Source organism: Phyllobates terribilis, unplaced genomic scaffold (assembly GCF_046119375.1).
Source record: "Phyllobates terribilis strain yellow unplaced genomic scaffold, ASM4611937v1 Scaffold_5__5_contigs__length_657084704, whole genome shotgun sequence".
In the NCBI taxonomy this organism is placed as follows: domain Eukaryota; kingdom Metazoa; phylum Chordata; class Amphibia; order Anura; family Dendrobatidae; genus Phyllobates; species Phyllobates terribilis.
The window spans coordinates 610,357,290-610,371,124 of NW_027362765.1; the positions used below are offsets into that span (position 1 = coordinate 610,357,290).

General features: G+C 43.5%; 1 protein-coding gene across 2 annotated transcripts in view; it reads right to left on the bottom strand.

Moving 5' to 3' along the window:
- Window positions 1-13,835, bottom strand: part of KAT6B (lysine acetyltransferase 6B) — a 218,649-nt gene that overhangs the window by 144,285 nt on the left and 60,529 nt on the right. For both annotated transcript variants that reach the window (XM_073686072.1, XM_073686073.1), the window contains exon 3: window positions 423-531. In XM_073686072.1, coding sequence (XP_073542173.1) covers window positions 423-531 — 109 coding nt within the window. The remainder of the gene's footprint in view (window positions 1-422; window positions 532-13,835) is intronic.

Consider the following 13,835-nt stretch of genomic DNA (forward strand, 5'->3'; position numbering starts at 1 on the left):
CACCATCAGAAGTAATCTGGGGAGCAGGGATAGACTAGCTAACTCTCTAGTTTGAGGGATAGGGAAGGCGCCCCTAGCCCCAGAATATCCTGCAACGGTGCCATGACACTAAGTCTGGCAACTGCAGAATTGCCTGAAATCTGAAGTCACTTAGGTGACAAGAAATCTAGCCCTAGCCTGGGGTTTGCTCCCTCTACTTCATTCAAACGCCTCCCAAGTGTCATCCCGCTAGTAAATAGTGCACTAATGGAGTTGCCCATGAGGATGGCCCGCTGCTGTGACTACAGGGAGAGCAATGCTAGGATTTCCTGTTCAAAAATTGGTCGCGACCAATTATGGTGAACATATCAAAACCAATTTTGCATGATAATTGTAAAATTATTGGCTGTTTTTAATAATTACAATCTAAATTGTCTACTTACCGCTGCTACCACAGTCGGCACATGATATGAGCTCTTCTGGCTTTTTTTCTCGATTGGATTCCTTTGTCCCAAGGCAAAAACTACAAATGGGAATAGGATCTGCACAAGGCTGTGAAAAAGAAAAGCATAGCAATACTCTGAGTACAAATATATACAGTACAAGCAGTCACTATTCATTTTTTGCGCTTTTGTTTTTTTTCTCCCCTTTTTCTAAGAATCTCAACTTTTCCGTTGATATAGCTATATGAGGGTCTGTGTTTAGCAGGAAGAAATATAGTTTTGGATGGCATCATTCATTTTACCATTCAATGTACTGGAAAACAGAAAAAAATCCAAGTGCTGTGAAATTGCATACTGTGAATTAGGCTTGTTTTTTGCATGGAGAGTAGGGTTTTTACCAATACTATTTTGGGGTAAATACAAAATTTTGATCGCTTCTTATACCATTTTTTTGTTCAGTTACATTGCCCCAAAAAACACACAATTCTGGCGTTTTAATTTTTTTTTCTAATTACAGAGATTACCAACTGTGTTAATTCATTTTATATTCTGATAGACTGGATGAGTTATAGATGCGGAGATATTTTCTATATTTTTAATGAGAGAAAAAATGCAATTCTAAATTTTAAAAACATTTACTTTCTAATTTAAAGGGAACCTGTCACCAGAAATAAAGCTACTAACCTGCAGATGTGTGGTTAATCTGCAGGTTTACAGTGTTATTATGCTGCCCGGCTCCTGCACGCAGCCAAATGCAGCAGGGAGAAAATTAACTTTATTCTTCCCACCAGCATTCGGTTTCAGTCACGGGGGCGGCACGGGTTCAGTCATGGCTCTGAGAATACAGAGTGGCAGCTGTAACCGCGCCCCCAGCACAGCCTGACACTCCCTCTGCATTAGGGCCGGCTGTCAGTCAGTGCCGGGGCGCGGTTACAGTGGCCGCTCTGTATTCTCAAAGCGATGACTGAAACCGCAGCGCCCCCGTGACTGAAACCGAACGCTAGTGGGAAGAATAAAGTTAATTTTCTCCCTGCTGCATTTGGCTGCGTGCAGGAGCCGGGCAGCATAATAACACTGTAAACCTGCAGATTAACCACACATCTGCACGTTAGTAGCTTTATTTCTGGTGACAGGTTCCCTTTAAATTAGGAAGTAAATGTTTTTAAAATTTAGAATTGCATTTTTTCTCTCATTAAAAATATAGAAAATATCTCCGCATCTATAACTCATCCCGTCTATCAGAATATAAAATGAATTAACACAGTTGGTAATCTCTGTAATTAGAAAAAAAAATTAAAACGCCAGAATTGTGTGTTTTTTTTGGCCAATGTAACTCTACAAAAAAATGGTATAAGAAGCGATCCCATTCTTCCCACCAGCATTCGGTTTGAGTCATGGGGGCAGCACGGGTTCAGTCATGGCTCTGAGAATACAGAGTGGCCGCTGTAACCGCGCCCCCAGCACAGCCTGACACTCCCTCTGCATTAGGGCCGGCTGTCAGTCAGTGCCGGGGCGCGGTTACAGTGGCCGCTCTGTATTCTCAAAGCGATGACTAAAACCGCGGCGCTATTATTAGCGCTATTTCTGGTGACCAGATCCCTTTAATTTTGTAGTCCCTTTAGGGGACTTGAACTTGTGATTGTTTGCATGATATACTCTTTCTTCATGTGTTCAATACTTTTTCCGTGTCATTTCTCATTATTACATGTAATTTCTGGACATCTATGCTTTGATTTCTTTACCTGTGTGGATTGGATGGGTTATTACTGACATCTGGTGAGAGTTTCATGTCAATAGCACCTTTAGAAATATATTTACTTAGAAAATTGGTGACGTGTTCAATACTTATTTCACTCACTGTATGCCAACCACAGGCTAATTTTCATAACAGTACCATCATGCCAGGCATGGGGGCCTTCTGCGGACCCCCTGCTACTAAAGCAACGAATGATACCTTGTCATAGGGGCTGATGGGCATGTGGAACGACACTCTCCCTCAAGCCGTGTACTATAAATGCCGCTGTCCGAGATTGACAGTGGCATTTCAGTGGATAGCAGCAGTTGGATCTCCACTCCACTCACTGCTATAAGAGGCAGATAAAGACTGCAGCAGACCCCTGACACAATGTTGTCAGATGATTGCAGCTTCAAAGAGAATTTGTCACCACCTTTGACCTATCTAAACTATTAATATGGGCATACAGATTATAGACCGCTGCGGAGAGTGATCCCTGTATGCCTCATATCAGATGTCTAGTTGTTGCGAAATCATCTTTTATCACTTTATGTAAATGACCTCTACAGGCTACGGGGAGGATGCTGCCTGGAAGATAACTCTGCCTCCAGAGCTTATTTTACATGAATGGGGGGTCACCAGTGTGATATGTAATGGCCGCTCTCTGCTCTCCTGATCTCACTGCAGAGCTGTGTGTGATTATACCTAACACATCTGCAGGCTCCTCTCAGCTTCAACTTCCATCTCACAGGCAGACAGGGTTGTAATAGTGTCACAATGCAACAGAGCTCAGAGAGAAGAAAAAATGTGTTACTTGTCTCACACTGGTAACTCCCCCTTTTATTTAAAATAATCTGGAGGCAGATTCATCTTCCAGGCAACATCCTCCCCATAGCCTGGAAGAAGTCATTTACATATAAGAAAAATGTGGATTTCTCAGGAATAAGACATCAAACCGCAGATATCAAGGCATAATTTTATTCAGCTTCCTATGCCTTATATATGCCCATATAGATGGTTTAGGGGGGGTTGATCTTACTTACAGGTTTTCTTTGAGTCTCTTAGGGGGACTACTAACCCCTTTACAGCCTGTGGCGTATTAGTACGCACCAGGCTGTCACCCCCTGTCCACACTGAACTGGGCACATGTCAGCTGATTTATACAGCTGACATCTGCCCGCAACAGCCGCGGGTGGAATTGCTATCCACCCGCGGCTGTTACCATGTTAAATGCCACTGTCAATCTCTGACAGCGGCATTTAACATCGCGGCGCCGGAAGCGCGTCACTTACCCCGCCCATCGGTGACCCTGTCACGTGATCGCGGGTCACTGATGCATGGGCATGACAACCCTAGGTCTGCAGCAGACCCCAGTGGTTGTCATGTGCTGATCGCTATCAGCACCACCTAGTGGTCGGCGCTCATAGCACAGGACCATTTCTGCTACATAGAGGTGATCTGCTCATCACCTCTATGTAGAAGAGACGATCAGACAAGTGCTGATTCTAGGCTCCTATGGAGACTATAGAAACATGCACAAAGTGAAAAAAATGTTTTTAAAAATATTAACAAAATTAAAAAAAATATAAAAAAGTTTAAATCACCCCCCTATCGCCCCATTCAAAATAAAATAATAATAAAAAAAAACACACATACACATATTTGGTATCGCCGTGTTCAGAATCGCCTGATCTATCAATATAAAAAAATAATTAATCCGAACGGGAAACGGCGTAACGAGAAAAAAATTCTAAACGCCAGAATTAAGTTTTTTTAGTCACCGCAACATTGCAATAAAATGCAATAACGGGCGATCAAAACATCGGATCTACCCGAAAATGGTATCAATAAAAACTTCAGCTCAGCGCGCAAAAAATAAGCCCTCGCCCGGCCCCAGATTCCGAAAAATGGAGACGCTACGGGTATTGGAAAATGGCGCCTTTTTTTTTTTTTTTTTTTTTTAGTAAACTTTGGAATTTTTTTTCACCACTTAAATAAAAAAGAACATACACATGTTTGGTGTCTAAGAACTCGCAATAACCTGGAGAATAATAATGGCAGGTCAGTTTTATCATTCAGTGAACGTGGTAAAATTTTTTTAAAAAAAACAAACATCTGTGGTATTGCACTTTTTTTGCAATTTCACCGCACTTGGAATTTTTTTCCCGCTTTCCCGTACAGGATATGGTAAAACCAGTAATGTCGTTCAAAAGTACAACTCGTCCCGCAAAAAAATAAGCCCTCACACGGCCATATTGACCAAAAAATAAAAACGCTATGGCTCTGGGAACAAGAGGAGCAAAAAACGAAAATGCAAAAACGGAAAATCCCAGGGTTGCGAAGGGGATAAATACAGTAAAAAGTAAAAAAAAAATAAAAACACAAAAGTTCAGCTCACCACCTTTTTGCCCCATTAAAAATAAAACAAATAAACTTTATTTCCCCCAGTAGCCTCCATCTCTCAGTCATAGAGGCACGGATTCAGTCACGGCTCAGTACATGAGCGGCAGCTGTAAGCACACCCCAGCATTGCCAGTTCAGCAGTGCATCACAACAGAGCTGGCTGGCAGACAGTACCAGGGGGTGGTTACAGCTGCCACTCATTATGTACTGAGTGGTGACTGAAGTCGCGTTGACCCACCCATATGACTGAAAGCTGGAGGCTACTGGGAGAAATAAAGATAATTTCCTCCCGGTAGACGAGCCTTCAGTGCGGCGACTGGGCAGCTTCAGAACGCTATTAACCTGCAGATTAACTCCATATCTGCAGGTTAATAGTGTCTTTTCACATGACAGGTTCCCTTTAACCCCTTCACGACCTTGGGCGTATCGATACATCCAGATTGGTAGGTGCTTATCCACCTTGGACGCATCGATACGTCCAGACGATTTTGCACACACAGGAACTGTACGCGCACAATCGCCGCCGGTTGTTCAGCTGATACCGTTCCCAGCAGTTTAACCCTTTAAATGATGCGATCTATATCAATCTTAGCATTTAGAAGGCAGGCAGAAAGAAGGGGCTCCCTCTGCTCTCTGATAGATACCCCTGTGACGTAACTGCGCGCCCTGATCGCTACCCCTGTGACGTAAGTTAGTTAGATCATTGCACAATCTAACTAACTTGTGTCTGCAGAACTCACAGGTTACAAAGCACAGCAATGCTCCAGCATTGCTATGCTTTATAACTATGACAGGACTGTAAAAAGTGAAAGTCCCATAGTGGAACAAAGTAAAAATGTAAAAAATATAATAAATTGTAAATATATATTTTTATTCATAAATAAAGATTTTTATGAAAAAAAACAAAAAAAAAGTACACATATTTGGTATCGCAGCGTCCGGAACGACCCAACCTATAAGCTGTCCCACTAGTTAACCCCTTCAGTAAACACTGAAAATAAAAGGTAAAAAAACGCTTTTTCTAGATACTGCAGAACAAAAAGTGGAATAAAGCGCGATCAAAAAGACAATAGTAAATAAAAATGGTATCACTAAAAACGTCATCTTGTCACAAAAAAAAGCCGCCATACAGCTCCATCAGCAAAAAATACAAAAAAGTTATAGCTCTCAGAATAAATGATGCAAAATGAATAATTTTTTCTATAAAATAGTTTTTATTGTATAAAAGTGCCAGAACATAAAAAAATATAAAATGTAGTATCGCTGTAATCGTAGAATTACCCGAAGAATAAAGCTGCCTTATCAATTTTACAACACGTGGAACATCATTAAAAAAAACAATTCCTGAATTGTTGGTTTTTGTTCATTCTGCCTCACAAAAATCGGAATATAAAGCAATCAAAAAATGTCACGTGCCCGAAAATGGTACCAATTAAAATGTCAACTCATCCCGCAAAACACAAGCCCTCACATGACTATTGGCAGAAATATGGAAGAGCTATATCTTTCAAAATATGATGATGCAAAAAAAAAAAAAGCGTCTTAGTCTGTGACAGCAGCCAAACATAAAAATCCTGATCTAAATCTAGTATGGGACCTCCGGCGGAAGATTCCCTACAATGAGGCAGATGAGGCACATCTTTGTCTAATATTTAAATTTGTTTTGTGATCTGAAACATTTAAGTGTGACAAACATGCAAAAGAAAGAAATCAGGAAGGGAACAAACACTTTTTCACACCACTGTACATTCCTTGAGTTGTCTAGTTTCCAAAATGGCATCACTTGTAGGGAGTTTCCACATTAAGTGCTCTCCAAACGCGATATGGTATCCGCTAATGATTTCAGCCAATTTTGCGTTCAAAAAGTCAAACGGTGCTCCTTCCCTTTAGAGCCCTGCCGTGCGCCCAAACAGTAGTTTTCCCCCACATATGGGGTATCAGCGTACTCAGGAGAAATTGCACAACAATTTTTGGAGTTCCTTTTCTCCTGTTACCCTTGTGAAAATAAACATAATTGGGTCTAAAATACTATTTTTGTGAAAAAAAGTTAAATATTCATTTTTTCCTTCCACATTCCATTGATTCTAGTGAATCACCTGAAGAGTTAGTAAAACTTCTTCAATGTGGTTTTGAGCACCTTGAAGGATGCAGTTTTTAGACTAGTGTCACTTTTCGGTATTTTCTATCATATAGACCCCTCAAAGTCACTTCAAATGTGATGTGATCCCTAAAAAACTGGTTTAATAAATTTTATTGGAAAAATGAGGTCTAAGGGGTAACTTTCTCCTTGTGGAGAGTGACATGCCGGCTTTGGCATGTCAAGGTAAGGAGGCTTATTAATTTCCCATTGGAAAAATGAAAAATCGCTGGTCAACTTTTAACCCTTCTAACTCCCTAACAAAAAAAAATTATGTTTCAAAAATTGTGCTGATGTAAAGTAGTCATGTGGGAATTGTTATTTAGTAATTATTTTGTGTGACGTTGCTCTCTGGTTTAAGGGCATAAAAATTACAAGTTTGAAAATTGCAAAGTTTTCCAAATTTTCACCAAATATCTGATTATTCTCACAAATAAATGTAAGTCATATCGAACCAATTTTACCACTATCATGAAGTACAATATGTCACAAATAGAACAAATCTCAGAATCAGGGTGACCTGTTGAAGCGTTCCAGAGTTATTACAAGTAACACTGGTCAGAATTGTAAAATTTGGCCTGGCCATCATAAAGGTGAAAACAGGCTTGGTGAGTAAAGGGGTTAAGCCTAGTGGTTTTGCATTGGATTCTGACATCCTAGTAGTAGTTAACAGGTTAAACTGGCATTATAGCTGGATCATCATTAACATGTACCATTAAGCAGAAAATCAAGAATTTGCCAGCAGAGAATCCTTCAGGTAGGAAGAATGTTGCTCTACTGTATTATATAATTAATCCAAAGCGTCCCTTATGTTGGCTCAATAGGTATTGTGTAAAACATTTGCGTAATCTCTGAGCATGCATCCAGGAAGTCTGCCATAGATGGCACTTGCCTCTCACCACAATGGGCGCATGGGGAGGAGGACCATACAAAATCATCTTAAAGAATCACTCCCATCAAAGTTTTTATCCTTTTAACCCCTTCACTATATATGCCGTAAACTTACATCATATGTCGTGTCCCTGCCTTTGATGTGGGCTCACATGCTGAGACCGCATCTTTCCTCACACATGATGACTGATATTATCAGCTAATCATAAGCCTCTAACAGCAGCGGGTGGAGTGGAGCTCCGCCCAAAGCTGTTTACTTGTTAAATCCCGACATTTAACAAGCACCAGTGTAGTGTCAGCATCCCTGTACGCTTGCCGTCCTGCCCTCCCCCGGCAGGGATGCTGACTCACTCATTGCTGTGTCCCCCCTCCCGCACTCCTTCCTCCTGCTGCTGCCCGGGGTCTGCGCACGGCTCGTAGATCCCTGGGCACTGAGCTTAGGGATTGTACTCCCTGTCTCTTAAAGTGACAGTGTGCGCAATCCTAAAGTGTCCCCAGCCAATAGCTGGGAGACCCTTATTATTTAAGGCACCTCCACCTGTTGAGAGGTGCCTGTGCAACTTGTTTAGTCAGTTAGTCTGTACACTTGCTAGTTCTCAGGTCCCCTGTCTGTTAGTACCTGCCAGTACCCACTTTTTCTTGTTCGTTCCTGCCTGTCCCAGCTTGTGCCTTTCAGCATCCACCTGCTTGCACCAGCCTGCACCTGCTGTGCCAGTCTGTATACTAGCTGTACCTACCTGCACTTGCCGTGCCAGTCTGTATACCAGCCATAAATGCCTGCACCAGCCGTCACAGTGTTTATACCAGCCGTACCAGTCAGTATACCAGCCGTATCTGCCTACACCTGCCATGCCAGTCTGTATACCAGCTGTACCTGTCTGCTCCCGCCTTGTCTTCCAGTATTCCTGATGTGCCTGCCTGTACTTATCAAAGTCCACCCATTCCTGGCCGTTCCATCTACCTGCCCCTTTGGGGGTCAGTTGCCATGTGTCCGAGGTCTGTCCTGGAGTAGTACCTGGCGTCCATCTGGAGGCAAGTCTAACCACACCTTCAGGGGCTCTAGCGAAGTTGTTCGCCTAGTTACGCCTCTCCAGACTCTCCTCGGTCCACGGCACAGTGGTTCCACCATTACACCTGTTACAACCGGCAGTGGGGTGTGTCGTTACATGCTCCCATTGGCGCTCCCATGACATGATCGTGGGGGCATTGATGGCTTGTCATGACAGCTTCTGATAAACCCTGTGCCTGTCATTTCGACCCTCCTGTGAAAGTCAGCCCGTGGCTGATGCTCATTGGAAATCATGATATTCAATACACAACAGTGCTGATGCAGTGCTACGTGTAGCACAAGTGATCGGACGACTGCAGCTTCAAGTCCCCTAAGGGCCCGCATCTTTCCTGGCAGATGATGGCTGATTTAATCAGCCATCATGTGACTATAACAGACGTGGGTGGAGCAGAGTTCCGCCCATAGCTGTTAACCTTTTAAATGTCGCTGTCAATCTCTGACTATTAAATACAGTAAAAAGTTTTATTTAAAAAAAAGGTTTTTAAAAATATAACCCCCCCCACAAAAGTTCAAATCACCCCCCTTTTGCCCCAAGAGGATGCCAAGAGTGTGCAAAGCAGTCATCAAAGCAAAAGGTGGCTACTTTGAAGAAACTAGAATATAAGACATATTTTCAGTTGTTTCACACTTTTTTGTTAAGTATATAATTCCACATGTGTTAATTCATAGTATTGATGCCTTCAGTGTGAATGTACAATTTTCAAAGTCATGAAAATACAGAAAAATCTTTAAATAAGAAGGCGTGTCCAAACTTTTGGTCTGTACTGTATAGGTTTCCCATCCAGGGCCTCATCCTGGTGTATATGTTCCCCATCCTGGTATATATGTCCCTCAGCCTGGTATATATGACCCCCATCCTGTGCCCATCCTGGTATATATATCCCCAATCCTGGTATATATAACCCCCATCCTGTGCCCATCCTGGTATATATATCCCCCATGCTGGTATATATAACCCCATCCTGGTATATATGTCCCCTGTTCTCTCACCTTCCTCTGCTCCCACAAAGTGCAGCATCCGCTTCTATAGCTAGCAGCTGACTTCAGCGTGTAAGCGGTGCACAGTGCATGATGTCACTGCCATGTGCAGCCACACATGTGCAGCTGCCGGCTTCCAATTGGCCTGTCGGTGTGTATTGCAGTGCAGGAACCAGGCGGATCTCTGCACTGCAATGCATTTCAGCTGAATGTATGCCCATGACGTACATTCAGTTTGAAAAATTTTCTGCCGTCTGTGAACCCCCTTCATCTCAAGGCCCAGCGGTCGCAGTTGCATCCATTATGACTGCGATTATTACGCCCCTGCTGATAAGCTAGCCCAGATGCCTGTTATTAGATTGTATGGGAGTGACCTTTCCTACCCAGGCTCTTTTGGTCGCTCCTAAATCCTGGACCACTAAAATATCCTCTCAGCAACCTGTTACTGGTGTACTTTCTGCCTTACTTACATCACAGAGGCCAGTCACCTCAGTGTCACATACCTGCCATCCAGTACTTTACCTCCTGCTTCGCTACAAAGGATAGCACAGCACCCGAACTTCAACATAAAAGTTGCATTATGTCGCTATGTAATAAGTTAAGATTCCATTATCCTTGACTATGCTCAGCTGCCAGGTTACAAAACTAAACATCTTCACTTCAGAATCCTCAGCACTCGCTCACATGAGAGTCTACATTGGACAAGTGCTATCTTATGTGTTATCAGATATTACTTGGACCAATGTTATACTATGGGGCAGTTATAATCAGTCTTTTTTTTCTCATACCAATTTGGCATGAGAAAAAATTTGAAGTATGCTGCAATTTGCTGTGCAAATCGGATGTCACTCACCTATTCCAAGTCTTTGGGTGAGTGGAAAACATCGGATTGACATCCGAGTGCAGTCCGATTTCCACGGCTCACACAATGGAGATGGCTAGAGTAATCTTGTTCTCCATCTGCATTCTGTAAATGCAAGACTAGATGGGCGCAGTCTCGCTCAATGCAAGTGTGTGCAAATGGCATACTTGCAGAAACATCACCGACAAGGGAGCATCCTCACAGCACACAGTAAGCACGATATGAGGATTCCCAAGTCTGCAGTCACAGATTGAATGCAGATTTGTTGCTTAAGACTGGGCAACCCACATGTGGGGGCCATTACACTGTATGGAGGACTATGTGGGGGCCATTATACTATATGGAGCACTATGTGGGAGACGTTATACTATATGGAGGTCTATGTGGGGCCCGTTATACTGAGTGGAGGTCTGTGTGGGGATCACCGTTGGGGCATCATACTATGATGGTCACCATACTTTTCTGGGGGGGTACAGTAGGGTCATCATGCTGGGCGTGTGGAGGGTACTGTGGAGGAATTCACTGTGGGGGTATCATACTGTGTTTGGGGGGCACTTGTTGGCATCATACTTTATTATTTGTATTATTTATGAATTCAAGTTTTTTTTTTATCTTTTGTTATTACATATTTAAATTAGGCCATATGCTTTTTACTGCTCATACATAACATTACATTATTCCAGTATGCCCCATTTGTGATTATGTGCCAATTTTATTTTAACCCCATTACCCCCGAAGGTGGTTTGCACGTTAATGACCGGGCCAATTTTTACAATTCTGACCACTGTCACTTTATGAGGTAATAACTCTGGAACACTTCAATGGATCTCACTGATTCTGAGATTGTTTTTTCATGACATATTGTACTTCATGATAGTGGTAACACTTATTTGATATGACTTGTGTTTCTTTGCGAAAAAAATCAGAAATTTGGCAAAAATGTTGAAAATGTTGCAATTTTCAAACTTTGAATTTTCATGCCCTTAAATCAGAGAGATATGTCACACAAAATAGTTAATAAATAACATTTCCCACATGTCTACTTTACATCAGCACAATTTTGGAACCAATTTTTTTCTCGTTAGGAAGTTATAAGGGTTAAAAGTTGACCGGCGATTTCTCATTTTTTCAACAAAATTTAAAAAACCATTTTTTTTAGTGATCACATCACATTTGAAGTGACTTTGAGTGGCCTTTATGTTAGAAAATACCCAAAAGTGACACCATTCTAAAAACTGCACACCTCAAGGTACGCAAAACCACATTCAAGAAGTTTATTAACCCTTCAGGTGCTTCACAGGAAATTTTGAAATGTGGAAGAAAAAAAATGAACATTTAACTTTTTTTTCCCACACAAAAAGTTTACTCTAGACCCAATTTTTTTTTATTTTTGCAAGGGTAACAAGAAAAAAATGTACCCCAAAATTTGTTGTGCAATTTCTCCTGAGCACGCCGATACCCCATATGTGGGGGAAAACCACTGTTTTGGCGCACGGCAGGGCTCTGAAAGGTAAAAGCGCCATTTGATATTTTGAATGTAAAATTTGCTTGCATAATTAGCGAACGCCATGTCGCGTTTGGGGAGCCCCTGATGTGCCTAAATAGTGGAAACCCCCCACAAGGGACACCATTTTGGAAACTAGACCCCTCAAGGAACTTATCTAGATGTGTGGTGAGCACTTGAACCCCCAGGTGCTTCACAGAAGTTTATAACATAGAGCCGTGAAAATAAAAAAAATCAAACTTTTCCACAAAAATTATCTTTTAGCCTCCCATTTTTATTTTCACAGGGGTAAGAGGAGAAAATTGGCCCCCAAAAAGTGTTGTGCAATCTCTCCTCAGTACGCTGATGTAGCATCGGCGTCTCTGCCCCGTACTAGGCAGAGACGCCGTCCCTCTCACCTCCCCGCTCCTGGCGCGGCGTCCTCCAGCGCTTCTCTCCCCGCTGCTTCCGGCACGCGCTCCTTCCCCGGCGGTGTGCTTGGGGCGCGCGCGCGCTCCCCCTCTCTTAAGGGGACCGCGCGCGCCATCCTAAAGAGTCCCCGGCCAATTGCCGGAGGACCTCCCATGTTTAAGGCACCTCCTCCAAAATGGAGGTGCCCGAGCAATGTTGTTGCAAAGCCTTCACTCTGCTTCAGCCCTCAGGTCCCGTTACCAGCCAGTTACCTGCCAGATTCCTGCTTGATACCTGCCTGATATCCGTTTACCTGCTTGCAAGCCTGCGGTCCGACGGTCTGCTTTCTTACACCTGTCAGTCTGTCTATGGACCAGCCTGCCCGCTCACCTGGGAGCGCTCATCTGCTACCTGTCTGCTAGCCTACCTGGAGGCTCCGCCGTCACTTGCCGTGACCACCTGCCTGTCCAGAGACTCTCGCCCGCTCACCTGGGAGCGCTCACCTGCTACCTGTCTGCTAGCCTACCTGGAGGTCCTGCCGTCACTTGAAGTGACCACCTGCCGTCCTGAGACTCTCGCCCGCTCACCTGGGAGCGCTCACCAGCCACCTGCCTGCTGTCCTTCTACCCAGAGACTGTCCCTGTCACTTGCCGTGAGTACCCGTCCTTTTACCCAGAGACTGTCCCTGTCACTTGCCGTGACTGCCTGCCCCTCTACCCAGAGACTGTCCCTGTCACTTGCCGTGACTACCTGCCAGTCTTCCCTGGGAGCCACCCGCTTCCTTACAAGGACTGCCCCCTTGTATAGTTGCACAGAGGTTCCACCTCCCAGACCCGTTACAGCTGATATCCCATATGTGGGGAAAAACCACAAACACCATTTGACTTTTTGAACGCAAAATTGGCTGGAATCAAGAGCAGACGCCATGTCGCATTGGGGGAGCCCCTGATGAGCCTAAACATTGGAAACCCCCCACAAGTGATTCCATTTTGGAAACTACACCCCTCAAGGATTTTATCAAGGGGTATAGAAAACATTCTGAACCCAGAGGTACGACGCAGAATTTGATAACATTAGGTCATCATGTTGAATATGTTGTCGTTAGTCTAGAGCGCAAGTGCTCGCTACTTGAGTTTGCATCGAGTACTCGGGTATGCATCAAGTATCGTGGGAGCTCAAGTGACATGCTCGAGTCCCCGCCTCGCATGTTTCACGGTTGTTAAGACACCCCCAAAAAAAAAAAAACATGCGGGGATTGCTCATGTATGGCAGGAATCCCCGAGTTTTTTTTTGGCTGTGTAACAGCCGCGAAACATAAGGGGCGGGTACTCGAGCACACTAGGCAAACTCAAGTAGTAAGTACTTGCGCTCAACACTAGTCGCCATATCGTCATAATTTTTTTTTCTTTACTTTTGAAAAAATCCCAACCCCAACCCTAATACA